This window comes from Carcharodon carcharias, chromosome X (assembly GCF_017639515.1).
Source record: "Carcharodon carcharias isolate sCarCar2 chromosome X, sCarCar2.pri, whole genome shotgun sequence".
Taxonomy (NCBI): domain Eukaryota; kingdom Metazoa; phylum Chordata; class Chondrichthyes; order Lamniformes; family Lamnidae; genus Carcharodon; species Carcharodon carcharias.
In genome coordinates this window covers 23,010,121-23,027,042 of record NC_054507.1, presented here as the reverse complement: position 1 = coordinate 23,027,042, position 16,922 = coordinate 23,010,121, and the positions used below count along the sequence as shown (strand labels likewise).

Here is a 16,922-nt window from a genome sequence, read left to right as displayed (position 1 = left end):
ATAGAAATTGGGGATGCTCAAGAGACCAGAATTGAAGCATCACCGAGATCTCAGAAGGTTATAAGGCTGGAGTCCTTGCACAGGGCAGCAGTATTAAGAACACAAAGTTCTAAATCAGCTGGCTTCCTAAACTTGCTATTGTAAGTCAGTGCTTAAGGACCCAGCATCAAGTTAAATATAATTCTGTACACATACATACTTATACTTGACCACACTACCTTCTTGGCTCAAATACACTGGAATCAAACCATACAGCCAAGAAAGGTTCCATATTCAATCCCAAGGTTTATGTTGGGTTAGCTGATCTCAGCTGGGTGGTCACTAGGAACTAAGGCAAATGGCATCAGCCCTACTGGGTTCAGGGGGTGGGGGTGGATGGTGCAAATATCAGCTAGTTCCAAATCTGATCACTGTTTCCTGTTGGAAGATATGTGCGTGTGTGATGTATACAAGCCTGAATTTGGGTAAATGGCCTACCAACATTTACCAACTGGGTTCACAAATGAAAAATGGCCACATAGGTCAAGTACCAGAGAATAGCTGCCATCTGTGTAACTATATTCCAGCAAGAGTCAGCACCTTCAGGAGGATCAGAAGGGAAAAAAAACTTTTCTTCAGGTTTCCATCTCGCTCCTGATGGCAGCATTTGTTTGGACGCTGTTCCAGGACAGTTTGGCCATGCCTCCAGTTTTCACAAGCCTCCAACAGCTTTCATTAACACCTCTCTACCTGTTACTGAAGATGTGAAATTCTCTTGCTGTCGGTTACAATGAAACTTAAATGGTGTGACCTCCACAATTCCAGTGGAATTGGTCACCCGATTTTAATCCGGAGTCTCTCATAACACCATTGACGAGCTGCTGAACCAGGAGATCGGATCCTGTGTACCTGCTTTGTAAAGTCCACTGAAGTCTCCCCACATTGGCACCACTCCCTGTAAGCCTGTCAGAAGCCAGATGATGATTAATAACTGGGGGGGGAGTAATACACCAAGATTGTCATAACACCACTCTCCTTGGTATCTCAAGCTGAAGATAATATAAAGCTGTTGGGTTCAGATCTCCATTGAAACTGCAAATGGATAAGAAACTGACTAACCTGGATCAGCTGCTCCTCATTAGTCTGAATAATTTCCATTTTTATTTGCATGAGGTTGTGCTTATTTATGCTGTAGTGTTACAAAGAATGTTACTGCCAGTACTCATCAACATTAGGCAGGCCTTATTTTGATTCATGGGTTAGTGAGAATTCACATAAGAAAAAGATAAACTCAGTTAAGACCATAAGAAATTAGGCCAATCGGCCCATTGAGTCTGCTCCACCATTCAATCATGGCTGATAAGTTTCTCAACCCCATTCTCCTGCCTTCTCCCCGTAACCTTTGATCCCCTTACCAATCAAGAACCTATCTATCTCGGTCTTAAATACATGCAATGACCTGGCCTCCACAGCCTTCTGTGGCAATGAATTCCATAGACTCACCACTCTCTGGCTAAAGAAGTTTCTCCTCATCTCTGTTCTGAGGCTGTGCCCTGGGGTCCTAGTCTCTCCTAATGGAAACACCTTCCCCACATCCACTCTATCCAGGCCTTTCAGTATTCTGTAAGTTTCAATCAGATCCCCCCTCATCCTTCTAAACTCCATTGAGTATAGACCCAGAGTCCTCAAACGTTCCTAAATAGGCACCAACTTCTAACAACCAAATTTCTACTACCCTTTTGTGAGGAAGTGCTTCCTAACATCACCTGAATAGCCTCAATCCAATTATAAAGTAATGCCCCCTTCTTCTGGACACCCAGCAATATAGCTATAAGCTTCTGTCCTTCAAACTTGGGTGGTACCAAGGGAGAGGATTTTTAAGCTGATAACATCACAGGGCACTCCTGGTGGTTGGAATTATTTGAGGGGATAAATTCAGAGTATCACATAAGGAGTAGATAATTCATTAAAACATAACAGAAACAAAAAGTGCTGAAAAACTCAGCAGGTCTGACAGCATCTGTAGAGAGAGAAACAGAGTTAACGTTTTGTGTTCATACGATTCTTCTTCAGAGCTAAAGGGAAATAGAAATGAGAGCAGGGTGCAGCGTTGAAAAGGCAAGCGACTGGAAGGTCTGGGTCATACTTGCAGACAGACCGAAGGTGTTCCGCAAAGTGGCCACACCCAAAGTGGCGTTTGGTCCCCTCGTTGTAGAGGAGGCCACATTGGGAGCAGCAAATGCAGCAGACCAAATTGAAGGAGATGCAAGCAAAGTGCTGCTTCACCTGAAAGGAGCGTTTGGGCCCCCATGTTGAAATGGCAAGCAACCTTCTTGTCGCTTGCCATTTCAACATAACACCCTGCTCTCATGTCCACATTTCTGCCCTTGGCCTGCTGCAATGTTCCAGAGAAGCCCAACACAAACTGGAGGAACAGCACTTCATCTTCCGACTAGACACTTTACAACCTTCCAGACTGAATATTGAGTTCAACAATATTAGACCATGAACTCCTCTATCCTCACCCCCTTTTTTATCCCTTTTCTTAAAAACTTATTTTTATCATTTATTCATTGTTTAATCCTTTTTATCCCTTTTTCCCCTAACCTCCCTCCCCCACCCACCTCCAAAAGGGCCATCTGTTACTTGTTTCATGTTGTTCTTTCACAGAGTGCTGACCCTTGTTCTGCAATTCACACATTCTGCTTTCTTACCTTAACGCCACTGTCAGCACCTCCTTTAGCCTTTACCACTACCATTAAGACTCCGTCTTTTTGTGCATGACATCTTTGTCAATCTCTCCTTGGTCCCCACTTATCACTGCGCTTTCCAGCTTCACCTGCTCCACAACACCCCCCACCCCCCCCTCCGAACCTTAAAACAGTATAAATTCCATCACATTTCTCCTTCTCTTTAGCTCTGAAGAGTAATACAGACTTGAAACTTTAACCGTTACTCTATCCACGGATGCTGTTAGACCTACTGAGTTTTTTCAGCATTTTCTGTTTTTATTTCATATTTCCAGCATCCGCAGTATTTTGCTTTTATTCATTAAAATAGTGTTAAGTACCTTTCTTCCACCACCTCCTCCACCCCCTCAGTTTACTACTACCACCAACACATTGAATGCATTCTCCATCAGGCACCATGGCTCAATGTGGAATTGTAAAGTGGGAAGAATGGTATCAAGAGGCCAGCATAGTTGCTGCTCTCCCAAACTTGCATTGAATTATGTAAAAATGCCATAAAACAAGATGATGGTTTTCAGGTACAACAATCGGAAGAGAGTGAAGTTTTGGTCCCTCATTTCCCAAAGGCTTTCAGGTATAGTGACAACCATTCCCCCAACATGGATGTGTTTCACCAAGACCAATCCCACAGAACAAACCAGTACAATACAAACCAAAAGACAGCATACCCTCTTCATCCTCTCATTATGGTACACCTAGTTTCTGGTCAGCGCCCACGTGATGCCTTGACCAAGGAACAAAATTTGCTGTTCCATGGGTGCACTTGGGAGATGTTGTCTAATCTTACGATATCCAATTTTTCCCTGAACAACCCTGATTTTTAAGTGGTCAGCATGGGACCAAATCTTACACATTAGCCAAGTCCCATGTTTAATCTCTGGAGTCAAATGATCTCAGCTGCGACACCAGTAGCAGTTGTACAACAAGCCTCAATGTCCCTTGGGGTAGGGAGGGAAAAAAGATCTAAGTTTCTTTAAAAAACAAAAACCGATGTGGCACTCTTCCCCAACCCTGGAAAGGCAGCATGCAATATACATGTCTCCTCTTTTTCCCCATTTCGAAATATTGCAAAGACAATTGCCAGAAATAGTGGTGCTCCATCTGAGGGATGCAATGGAGAAACGGTGAACAAGAGAGCTTCTCATTCTAAATTTTAGGTGAAGTGGTTTCTTTTTCTGTGGCTTATTGAACAGATGTTCCCTAGCCTGTTTGCACAGCCCACACCTACGCTTCAGAACAATTTCCAACCTTGGTGCCTAAAGCAAAACCTCACTGCTGTCTAAACAACAACTTAAATGGAACCAGTTTGTTTTTTGTCATGTCCATACATGATCTCAGTGAGGCTGTCGGAACTGTTGTGAGAACATGGATCTCCACTTGCAAACAGATCCTTCCATTCTAGCAAAGTAGTACATCCGTGAATCAAAAAAAGCCATAGATGTACCTTCTAAGTTGCATATGAGGAGCACTTCAGTATTATCAACTATCATAATACCTGACATGTTTAATGCACATATGACTCAAGCCCTAATTTTAACCTAACTCACCCAGAGGGAATGCTGCAGGTTTCTAGATGCCCAATTTTATGCTCCATTCAAGTCAGTGGGGTGATTTTTGTGCATTTGCTTTACTTCACCAGGGTCTCTCCTCCTCTCCTGATGGTGCTGCCTCTAGCTGGAAGATGGTTCCACCAGCAGCCCTCCTGCCCCTCATCCATTCTTCTGGCGTGAGCCTAGGCAGTTACTGAACATCACAGCAGAGTTCCAATTTTAGTATCTCTTGACATCTACAAGTGTATTTTCCAGCAAGTGTAACTAGGTAGCGATCAAGAACGGGAAACCTATTAAGCTTTCACCCTCACATGCATACGAGTGCTGAGGTTAAGTGCAATGTCCCCTCCAATGCCCCAGCTGAGATCAGCAAACGTAGCACAGACTAGGGATTGAACCTGGGACCTTTCTTGTCTACATTGGCACATGGAGCATTCACTCACCAAACTACCAAAAACAGGTTTGAGAGATTAAAGGAAAGAAACAATGTTAATGATGGGTTGATTTACGTTGTTAAAGACACGCAGGTGATGGGCACTGGTGGATTAATGACAGAGCACATATAAAAAGGGATGGTCCTTTAAAAGTTGTGTCTTTTTGTTACAGTGCCCTTTTAAAAGGGCTGTCAATTAGCTAATTTGTCAATTTGTTTATTTTTATTGGTACTCAAAAGAGTATAAGGAGGGATGGCTGGGATAATGAGTTAGTAGTTGGGAGACAGATCTGTAATGCTGCTTTCTGCAAATAAACCTACTATCAAAGAAAAGCTCTGTGTCTTGTTTTGCGCTTCACCATCTGGCTTGGATCCATGTAACACCAAATCCCAGCTAATACCATAAAACAGCATTTAAGAGGAGTAGTCAGGAGCCAAAACCCAGTGACCTCGAAACAGTTTATATCCAAAAGACTGTGAATAGGGAGGGGCTTGATAAACAAACAGTTTATCAACTGTAAGTGATCCTTACTTAACTGGTTGCTTGTCACTGATGATTCCAGGGAATATTCCAGTCCGGCTTATGCTGTTTTTACTGCACTGTGTGGTTGGGTCATGTAACTGGAAAAATTGCTGAATAAAACATGCACCTCTACCTGTCACTTGTGTAGTGTCAGCCATTTACTAAACAACTTGTTGAGGTTGTATGGAGAGATCGACTAAAGAAATCTACACACTTGTAACCATGCTTGACAAACCTGTTAGAATTCTTTCAGCATGTATTTGAGCTTGTTGCTAAAGGAAATTCCACAGATATCTGAACTCAGTAAGGCTTTTGATAGAGTATCACATAGGAGATCTTAACATTTTTTAAAAAGCACAGAATAGCTGGGCTAAGGGGATTTTCAGGGGGCTGCAAAGGAGATGGAGAACGATCACGAATGGAGCTGGGATGGGAAATGACTTGGTTGGCCCAAAGATCGATTCCATTTGCTTTTTTAAAATTCATTCTCTGAATATGACCATCATTGGCAAGTCACCACTTACTGCCCATCCTTAGGTGCCCTCAACTGGGTGGATTGCTAGGCCACCAGAAAGTAGTTAAGAGTTAACCGGAGGTTCTCATGAAAGGTTACGGTGGGCTTCAGGACCCTGACATCAAGACAAAAAGGGGGTCCAAAGCCCACACTTGCTGACAGTGGGACCAGCTCAACAATTTTAATCAGTCTCCTAATTGGCCATCTCCAGCCTCACTGTCCAATTAAGGACAGTGGCAGGCTCCTGATACTGCCAGCCTAATTCTTGGTCGAGGCGGTGAAAGGAGCGAAGAAAAGATGGTGGCGTTCTGGAGGCAGGCCGGCCTCAGCTACATTCAGTACTCTTGAATCTGTTCACAAGCAGTGAGGGCTACCCTAAAGACCCAGTACCAAGCAGAGGCAAAGAAAGTGGCAGATGTAAATGTCAAAGTCAACAAGCTGAAAGAGACATGAGCAGCTTCCACAGACCTGAGTTTTTGAATGTGAGAACTTTGACCCATCAACCTGAAATATGGAATTGTGAATCCATTTGAAGGCAGTATTTGCAAAACTGACCAAATGCTAATTAAAAATAAAAGGCCAGAAGCTCTGGAGCCTCGGCAGCCCCACCAGCAGCAATCTGGGACCACAAGGATGCCTCAAAATGACCCTCAGAGGGGCAAGTAAAAAAAAAATTCTGAGGCCCCTCAGAGCAGACAGAAAAGCCCACTCAGGAGAGCGTTTGGGCCTCCAGCTCCGATGGTCCTCGGAATGTCACAGGGAGGCCTCCTCCATTAAGCTGGTGGCCTTCCCACACAGCGTGGGACTGCAGAATCGACCTCAATTGGATCCTTGAATATTAAAATTCACCCTCACAGTGCGGGTAGCTGATCCACATCCCAGCCCACTGCTAGGAAACTTCTCCAGTGGCGGAAATGTGCCAGGGAGCCATCCCAAGCCACCACAGGGCTGGTAAAATTCTGACCATTAACTCTGTTTCGCTCTCCACAGGTGCTGAGACACCTGACTACTTCCAGTATTTTCTGTTTTTATAAAAGTGTTAACCATGATTTGTCTTAATGTTTCAAAAAAGTATGGTTAAAGACAACACTGTCAACTTTGCTGATGATACTGATGTGGAGGAGGGGTTGCAATCAGGTGCAGGTAGATTAGGAGCTAGGCTGAGAAATGACATGAAATTCATTATCAGCAAAGTGCAAAGTGATAAGGTGAGGGAAGGAGAATAAACACGAGATTGATTTGGAATATCGACAGGGTACAGCACAAGGAAAGGGGATGGGGCAGGGAGTTGGTGGAAAGATTGTTGAAATTACCTTGTTGAAGCGAACAGCAACAGTAAATAAAGCAAACAGGATCTTGGATTGTAGAGCACATGAATTAGCAGACAAGTTACAGGTGAGATACTGAACCTGTACAGGGTCCTATCCATCTGCAGTAAGTTTGAAGGAAGGACATTATGGCACTGGGAAAGGGGTAGCTTCTTAAAGATATTGCCATCAGCCACCTGAGCTTTAAGGAGAAGCAACAGGAACAAGTCTGTGTGTAGTATAGACTCTGAGGGAATCTCACTGAGGAATTCAGGTTCCCTAAAAAGGTATTGACTAGTTAAACTAGTTCCCACTCCCATGTTACCACTTCCCTCACTAGTGCTACCCATACTCATTTGTTCACTCCCAAACGGAATCCGTACACAAAAACCAGCAGGTCCTACGATCATGAACTTCCACAACAGCTACCAGATCTCATTCCAATGGCAAGACCTTTCTAACAGAATACATACTGTGGAAAGCTCAGTGCATTTTCTGACTTCAGCCTAGCACCTTTGCTAGTGGCATACTGACTGATCATAAGAATTTTATTTAGCTGAATAATGGTATAAAGGCAAATTGTAACAATACACTCAGCTAATTTTAATGAATGGAGCTGTATGTGTAAATAATTAAATAACAGCAGCTCCAGACAGCTGCCACCTGTCCACCTTTACACCAACAGTTTAAGATTTCGACAATGTAAACTGGTCACCTAAAGCCTCTTGTAAATACAGAAAGTCTACTCTTTTACTAAGATGTGGGGGCCTTAATTCCTAAAATTATGAAAGTTCTCAATTAATTTTAATCAATGCCCCCCCCCCCCCCCGAGACCACAGCTTGACATTGGCAGGAAAGAGCTCCTCAGCTCATTGTTTTATCAGCAGTATTGCCTTGACTTGGAACAAAATGTACTTTCTTTCGTAATAGAATTAAAAACATTGAAGAAAGTGCACTCTGTCTGCAACGACCCAAAGTTTCTTTGTGCTTCCAGGTTTAGGTTATTTACAAAGGTTCAGGCCTATCCCCTGGCACTGCTCAGCATCAGGGAAGCCTGCTGGCATTCAGGCTTTCCAACTGATGTTCAGAAACAGCTGTCAGAGGCCTCTAGTAACAATCCATATTCCTGAATTAATTAGTTAGGGTCTTCTCTGACTAGCCTACTCCAGTGTTGCCTTGTAAAACAAAAACTCCAGAGTATTGTTGCAGTGGTTATCCAAGTTCACAGGCTTCCTCACAATAGCAACATTTCTGAATCTCAGTAAAAACTGCCTGGGCCAGCTTTTGATCCAGGATAATAAGTTGTTCTATTCAATGTTAAATGTGTTGGATGACTGTTCAATTGACTGTGATGAATGTTGATAGTGTTCCTGTGAAACCTCAAAATGGAGTTATCAAAGTCACATCACTGACACTGTAACAATGTTAGAAAAGCTGTAATTCTAAACATTGATTTCTGCTGCAACATATAGGCAGAGTGGGCAATTCTTGAAAGACAGAAAATCACTAATGCTCCATGCCAAGCCCTGCAACTGCCCCTTTCATTTAAAATTTTCATATCATTCATCATCTTGAAGTCAACTATACCAGCTAGGACTGGACTGTGCCATCTCCAGTGACCCATGGCTACTACTTCCTCGTTTGTTCTGCAGAACTTAAGAATTGTCTTCAAATATCTTAATAATGCTTTCATTGGTCATCAGTTGCTTACGCTGTTAAGCACTTGGGCAAGTTTGTGTTGTCCATTTGGATGACATTACCTGACCATTGAAGCGGTGTCTTCATCGCCATTAACTGTATGCTGCCTGTGTTTGTCATTTGAGAACTTGTGTGTCTTATGTAATCATGCCACAATGTAATGGTCCAGGATGATACTTTTGAGTTCTTCAGTCCATATCTCTCAGCTGTACAGAAGAGTGGCAAGAATCATAACTTGGTACGTCTTGATTTCCATCAACAGCTTCATGTAATGCTTTTCAAAAAAATCAATCCTGCTACATTCAAATGCAACTTATGCCTTTATCACACAGTTATCATCATTGTTATAATGCCAGCTGTAATAATGCTAAACAAGACAGGCGAACTGATCTGTTTTCAGCTGTTGGCCTTCAACTTGATGCTAAGGTTCCTGTTATATCATCAGGAGCAGGGTGAAATGTCACCCCTGTTTTGTAAGGGCTGACAGTAAAGCCCAGTGGCAGAAGGTACATTTCTAGCTGCTAACAGAAATTTTCCACAAGGAATTGGAAGTCATGCTCTGACTAAGCTGACAGGGAGTGCCCAACAGCAGACATGTCCTCTTCACAGATATTTGCTCATGCCCACAGATTCAATTTGAAAGGATTGCTACTTGTTCTGCAGATGCCAGGATTATCAAGAAACTGTGTATTCCATGAAATGCCGTTTAAGACTTCTAAAATCACCTTGTTTCACTTCACTGCTAACTTGGAAAGTATTTCGAGATCTTGGTGCCCTTTGGCCATGTTGACAAACTTGGCAATGCTGACAAACATTGCATACCATCTGAACTTAGCCAGGGTATCCCACAACTCTCACCTGTTCACTGTGTTGGACACTTGTTAGGTCAACAAACATCATTAACAAAACTTGATTCTACTCAATAGCATTCTATTTCACTTGAGCAAGCGTGAAGAAAGTGTCAGTGGTGCTATGGTTAGCTTGAAAACCAACTGACTCTTGGACAAAACATCTATTAAGGTATCATAATGATCCCATTCAAGATCACTCTGACAAGCATCTTTCAAATGATAAGAAAGCTAGCCACTATGGTTGGAGTTTGACAAATCTCTCACACTTAAGAGGACAATAAGCAGGATATCCTTCAAATCTTATGGCATACTTCTGCTGTCCATTTCTTTTGAAATGTCCTCTTTAGCTGCGAGATGATAAGCTCAACAGCACATCTATAACTGTGAGGATACCATCATTTCCCAGATGCCTTACCAATCTATACAACTTGCACAGCGTTTGAGTTCATCAATTTTGGGTGAGGCTCACAGTCATTCATGAACCAATTGCTACCAAATTTCATTGATCGCTTGCTCTTTGACTTCTGACAGACAAGTTAGGACATGGCTGGTTTCTACCCATCTTTGCACAAATTCATCTTTGTCACAGAAAAATTATCCGCCATCTACTGATCTCACCACACCTTTGCCAATTAGACTGGGATTCAAGCCAGTGGCTTCCAAGTCACTGATCCTCTGTTTGAACACTTATGGCAACTCAAAGTTCCACTGCTGCAATAATTTAGATAATTATCACTGTAAAGAACCATGGAACAGTGTATTCAGACAATGTCTTTTGACCTCCATGACTTGCATTCCAATCCAACATGACGCTCCACTTTAAGCCTGCAAATTCTGTAAGCAATACTTAAAATCACATTAAAAATAATAATTTCTGCTTCCAACCTTAACTACACAAAAATAAGAGCTTGAATCTGAAAATAACGGCACAGAATCCAATATCTGAATTAGAATCTTTAGTGTTCCTCAGACATAGAATCATGGAATAGCACAACACAGGAGGCCATTCAGCCTATTAAGTCGACAGGGACTCGTTCAAAGAGCAATCCAGTTAGTCCCATTCTTTTCCCATATTTCTGCAATTTTGTTCTCCTTCAAGAATTTATCAAATTCCCTTTTGTTGGAGGCTACTACTGAATTTGTATCCACCACATCCTTCCATTCAGCTGATGCTTTTTATGTTCAGGAACCCTTTTCAAAATGGGAACAGAGAACGGTCAAGACAATTGTGTGTGGGGTGAGGAGGTTCACTAAGAATATCCAAGGCCCCTCCACAAACCCAATTTATACAACACCCACCACCCTGATCCATTAAAAGCACAAATGTGTCGAGAAATACGCCCGAGAATGTTTACACAAGGCATTAACAATAAAGCAAATCTCATTACACTATACTACACTGAAATTAAACTGCTTCATTTGCAGAGGGCACAGACTATCGACCTCTGCATTAATCCACCCCTGCATGATCTTTCAACGCATCAGGACATTACTCAGTCCGTGACTTGGGATTTTTAGTATTCATTAACATATATACATACAATCAATGTTTCAATGATAGTCTTGCCAAAATTGGGTACGTCACAATCTGTTAATGTCACATAAATAGTGAAACATTGCTTCAGACGGCAGCAATCAGGTGAAAATTAATTTAAGAGCTGCTCCCACAGCTGATTTTCAATTACACACATATTGCTCCTGCATCGAGTAAAACAAGTCTTTACATCCTAGTAGTTTACCCTACCTTGTGCCTCTTAAACTAGCTGAACATTTTTATTATATTAATGCATCAATTACTATGTATAGTCTTGGTGATGGAGAACAGAGGTGCTGGAGGGTGGGGAGCAGAAGAGATCTGGTAGATGAAGTGCTGTACAGAAATATATTCAAAATGAACGTTGCTCCAATTTTACCCAATACCTCTGCATAGGTCTTATTACATGGGAAATGTAAATCAAAATTACACCAAGTTTTGACCTCCGTTTTTAAAAGAGTCTTAAAAAGGGTATTTTTTAACTCCAAATAACTTTCTATTGAAACTTAAGTGCTTTTCTCCACTAGTGTGTTTCTGGCATTAATTAGTTTATTTAAGCATTTTGAAAGAGTACGATTTCCACTTTCCTGTCGCAGCCATTTGCTATTCCAGCTTGTGTCACCGTTTGTTGCTGATGATGAGATACATGGGAAAATCAGAATGCTCAACAGAGGGGTGTCAGATTTCTTAAACTGAGTGAAGCAGTTTGAAAGTCAAGGTGAAAGAGGTGAACTCTTTTGGAAATACAGTAATCATGTTCACAAGGAGCTCAGAGGGTGGGGGAGGACTGGACATACATACACAATGCTGGCCTAGATTGTGGGCCATTTTTGTTTTACTCTGGACACTATGTAAAAAAGATCACAAAATACACTTCTGTTAAAAACATCCCAGAAGTGCATGTTGATGAAAAAGGTTTTGGGCATGTGTGTTGGGGAAGAGCGTGAGAGCAAATGGATGAATTAGAACCAGAATATTAAAAGGATCTTGAAAAAAGTGATAGGATAAAATCAAAGTTAGTTGTAAAATAGAGTCAGAATGTTATTAGAGAGAGAAACGTAAGTAGTTTTTTTTTTAAATGCTGATGTTCAACCAGCAACAAGGAGAGGGCTGTCCTCTGCTTAAAATGGGGAAGTAACAATCATGCTAAAGCACTTGATAGCTTTGATCAAATAAGGGGACACATCCTGAAGACTGGTTAGATAGCAGAGATGAAATAAAGTGAACTAGTCTGAGAAAATAGGTGCTGCCATGGTGGTGGAACACACGTTGATCCCCCATTTTACTAGGTTCCTGACCTGCAGCTTGTTGCCAGGACGACGATTCATGAAGTAGCTGGGATTATCCCCAAGCCACTCTTGGGTACCTTCTAGCAGCTGGTTCACAACAGTATAAGCAAATGTTTGGGAAGAGGAGAAAAAAAATGACTTACTGATGCCAAAGCCATAAATACTTGTTAATTCAGAGCTAATGAAATATAAATACAGCAAGGAGATTTCTAAAAATTCATTTACCAGCATCGCTGGCTAGGACAGCATTTATTGCCCTTCCCTAGTTGCCCTTGAGAAGGTGGTGGTGAGCTGCCTTCTTGAACCACTGCAGTCCCAGTGCTGTAGATACACTCAGTGCTGTTAGGGAAGGAGTTCCTGGACTTTGACCCAGCGAATGTGAAAGGAACAGCAATATATTTCCAAGTCAGAATGATGAGTTGCTTGGAGGGGAACTTGCAGGTGGTGGTGTTCCCATGCGTCTGCTGCCCTTGTCCTTCTAGATGGTAGCAGTCGTGGGTTTGGAAGGTGCTACCTAAGGATCCTTGGTGAGTTCCTGCAGTGCATCTTGTAGATGGTACACACTGCTGTTACTATGCTTCAGTGTTGGAGGGAGTGAATATTTGTGGATGAGGTGCCAATCACGTGAGCTGCTTTGTCTTGGATGGTGTCAAGCTTCTTGAATGTTGTTGAAGCTGTACTCATCCAGGCAAGTGGAGAGTATTCCATCACATTCCTGACTTGTAGATGATGGACAGGCTTTTGGGGAGTCAGGAGGCAAGTTACTCATCACAGGATTCCTAGCCACTAACCTACTCTCGTAGCCACAGTATTTATATGGCTAGTCCAGTTCAGTTTCTGGTCAACAGCAACCCCCAGGATGTTGACGGTGGGGGATTCAGTGATGGTAATGCCATTGAACGTCAAGGGGCAATGGTTAGATTCTCTCTTGTTGGAGATGGTCATTGCCTGGCACTCGTGTGGTGCTAATGTTACTTGCCACTTGTCAGCCCAAGTCTGGATATTGTCTAGGTCTTGCTGCATTTGGACATGGACTTCTTCAGCATCTGGGGTGTCGAGAATGGTGCTGAACATTGCTCACTGATGATTGCACATCCCCACTTCTGACCTTATGATGGAAGGAAGGTCATTGATGAAGCAGCTGAAGACAGCTGGGCCTAGGAGTGTATGTTAAGATAATGGGATGAAATGCCTCGATGCAAAGTGGAAGAAAGTCTGTTTTTCTTAATAGTCATCAAAAATGCATTCTCATAACTCATGCATTCCTGTTATTTATTGCAAAAATATAAACATTATTGTTGAAAGAGAAATTTCACACAGCATAATAATGTATATGATTTCAGAGACTGCGAGACTTCGGGTACAAATTCATTACACAAAACTGTCCATACAGGGGCAATTCATTAAATTAACATTATTCAGAAAGGCCACAAGGTAATTAAATGGAAATACCTCACTAATGTATCCAGAGGTGTTCTTCTGGGATGCAGACTGAGGGACATTGTTGAGGCAAACCAAAGGAAGCTTCACTCTCCAGTGTCTGACCCAACAGAGACTGATGCTAATACTGGATGCCACAATGAAATGCTTTATTCCCCAGCAACAGCATGCCTTGCCCTGATGAGCATTACATTCACAAAAAAGTATTTTCCTCAGTTACAGCCTTCACTTGAAAATAATGAAACACTTAAAAGGACCCATGATTTAAGTCAGGTAAAGGCTCCAATTTTGATGTCCATTAATATCGCCCACTGATTCTATCAATAAGTGTCTGCATTGAGAACATTGATCAGCATCTGTTTAATCCTAGACACTGAAAGGAGCTGGTATTTGTTCCCTAACAATACTGCTTCCAATTTACCAGCAGATTCTCCATTATCAAATATTAGTGTTTCAGAATGTCACTGAATTGTTCCCTTGTAGCCATTAAAGAACTGATTTTTACAGCGTACCTTTCATAGTAGTTACCAAGTTAAATTCATGCCAAGTTCCTTCAGTATTTCATTTTTGTTCCAACACTTCCTTCAATTTTCCCAATGTGCCATTGCGTGTGCAATGCAGCTTCAGTGTATCAATCAGTGTGATACACTGCAGCCCCTAAAGAATGGACTGAAAAAAGCTAAGTGCCTACTACACACAGATTCTCAGGTGCTGGGAGAATCAAGAGAGGAGATAAACTCCTGTTTTGTTTGATTTACAGGTTATTTGATTGCCCCTGGACTTGGGTCACACCATGCCACATATCCTCCACCAGCAGAAAAATCAGGCAGGTAAGCTGCTTCTCAGCCACTGGGGAATGCACAGTGGGCATGTTTTGAAGGCAGGCATTGGGCGGGGGGAGTGGAGAAGTAGGAAAGGTCTGTTATTCCCTCCCTCCTTGTAGCAAAATGCTTTTACTTAGCTCCTTCCCCTGAACAATCATGGTGGGAACACAAATCCCATCTGTTTGTGATGCAGTAAATTAGAGCTTCAGTGCACCAAAGCCATCCAGTGAGACCAAATCCTACAAAAGTCAAGTGTTCCATAATACGTAGACTCTGCACCCATCTTTCATTATTTTCAACCGTATGGTATATGTGATGCCTATAATGAGGGAGGAACAGGCATTGTAACCTCTATTGTCTCCAACCTCTCCTCCCGCTCACATTAACTACCTCAACATCTATACTGATGCAGATAGCTCTACTTTAATGAACAGAGGTTGCAATCTCTGGGATGGAGATTTTCATGCTCCATGGAACTGCAAGCTTGTATCAAAACTTGTAACTACATTAAAAACATGTTTTTGCTTGAGAACTACCTCTGCACTAGGAAGGAAAGATGCATTCCACACTCGGTGTCTCATGCACAGCAACCTTTCAGTAAGGAATTTCTACCAGATCCAGTCAAAATTATACAAAGGAACATCCTAAAATCTGTTACAATTAAATAATAGTGTCAATAAAGACATGCAACATGAAAAAATATATTATGACTTCACCCTATTGGAATTCCTATCCCACCACTTGGCAACCTCTATCCTCAGAAACATAATGCCAAATCATCTTTCATAAAGAGGGATATGTTTTATATGTAAAAAAAAATACACATTAAGCCATTGTGTGAAATAACATCGAAATTTAACATTACTCGCGATATATTTCTCTATAGCACGTACATCTTACATCTGAATGTTTTTAAAATTGTCATTACTGCTGCAGATCTCTTTATAGGAACGCAAAACTGGGGAGGAAAATTACACTCGCACTAGGACCTGCGCATCCCTCCCTCTGCAGCAATATTTCTGACTGAGATTGCGATTCCCCACAGATGCAGACAGAAACTTTGTAACTAAAAAAAACTCTTGTACTTGATGCACAGCGAGACTTCTTGCTGACTGTCCCTTACCCAGGCTGGAAGGCTCTTGTTTGCTCTCTTCCTGGTGACGATCTCTTCGTTTTCCAGGAGGTAGAAGGCGTCCCTCAGTTTACTCCGCTTGTTTTCCCTCCGCATTTTCCAGCCCATCCACAGCATCAGCCCGAAAACCAGAAAGCTCACACTCAGCCCGAAGTAACCGGTCAGATAGATCAGCATGAGCCACAGGAGCGTTTTGCCGAACCGGGTTAACAGAACCATCATGTCGGTGACGGCCAGGCTCGGAACCCCGGTTTCCTCAGGGGTCCCGCCAACTGAGGCGGACGCCCCCTCCTCGCGAGTGCTGGGCTTTCGATCCATGAGGCGATTTTTTTTTGTTTTGGATAAAAAAGGGATTTTAAAATAAAATAACACAACAGAACAAACACAAGAAATGAAAAAAAAAGTGGACCAGTATCAGTGAAGAGCACGGCAAATCATCTCGGCGCGAGCGGCTGGGGTTCCTCCCTAACTGCAGCGATCTGGGTTCCGGAAAATAGCGAAGCCTTCGGTCGAAACACGATTTACTAAAAATGAGTCGCACTTGAGCAGGAGGAATCGCGGTCGAATGCTACCCCACCGCCTGTCAGCAGTAAGAAGTGAAACCGAGCTCTCCTCCCTCTCTCTTATAGCCTTTTGCTAGAGGGCGTTACTGGCGTCTGCATCCTGAAGAAATACTTTTCTCAGATTCACGGCTCTTTTTTTAAGGGAATTTGGAAGTGGCTGTAAATCTCAACTCCATTTATAATCACGCCTTTCCCCTCAACTCACTCAAAAGTCAAGCAAAATATACTTAATTCATACTATATCCGCGTAGCTTCTTCGAGACGGTTACTTATCTGTTGTGGGATTTTTTTTGGAGTCTGAAACTTTGGTCCCAAAGTGAAGACCAGACCATGCCTCCACATTCACAGTCCTGAATAAAACTTCCGTCACATCCGTTCAGTCTCTCGCATTTTTTTTTAACTAAAAGTACCATCTTGTTCTTAAACATGTTTGTTATTTTTAAAAAGTAACCAACAGTTTCTCAGACACAGCCCGCGGTACGACACCGAACACAGCTTGTTAAAGGTCACCTTTACAATCATGACCAAAAATAAA

General features: G+C 42.3%; 2 protein-coding genes across 2 annotated transcripts in view; one reads left to right on the top strand and one right to left on the bottom strand.

Moving 5' to 3' along the window:
- esyt1a (extended synaptotagmin-like protein 1a) overlaps positions 1–16,720 on the bottom strand; it is a 99,727-nt gene extending 83,007 nt beyond the window's left edge. Inside the window, exon 1 of the mRNA XM_041180233.1 lies at positions 15,816–16,720. Within this exon, the coding sequence (XP_041036167.1) occupies positions 15,816–16,142 (327 nt within the window). The 5' untranslated portion in view covers positions 16,143–16,720. The remainder of the gene's footprint in view (positions 1–15,815) is intronic.
- LOC121273220 (ATP synthase subunit epsilon, mitochondrial-like) lies at positions 6,047–6,202 on the top strand. The gene is given in 1 exon segment (XM_041180234.1): positions 6,047–6,202. A coding segment is annotated over 1 exon segment (156 nt).
- Positions 16,721–16,922: the final 202 nt, after the last annotated feature.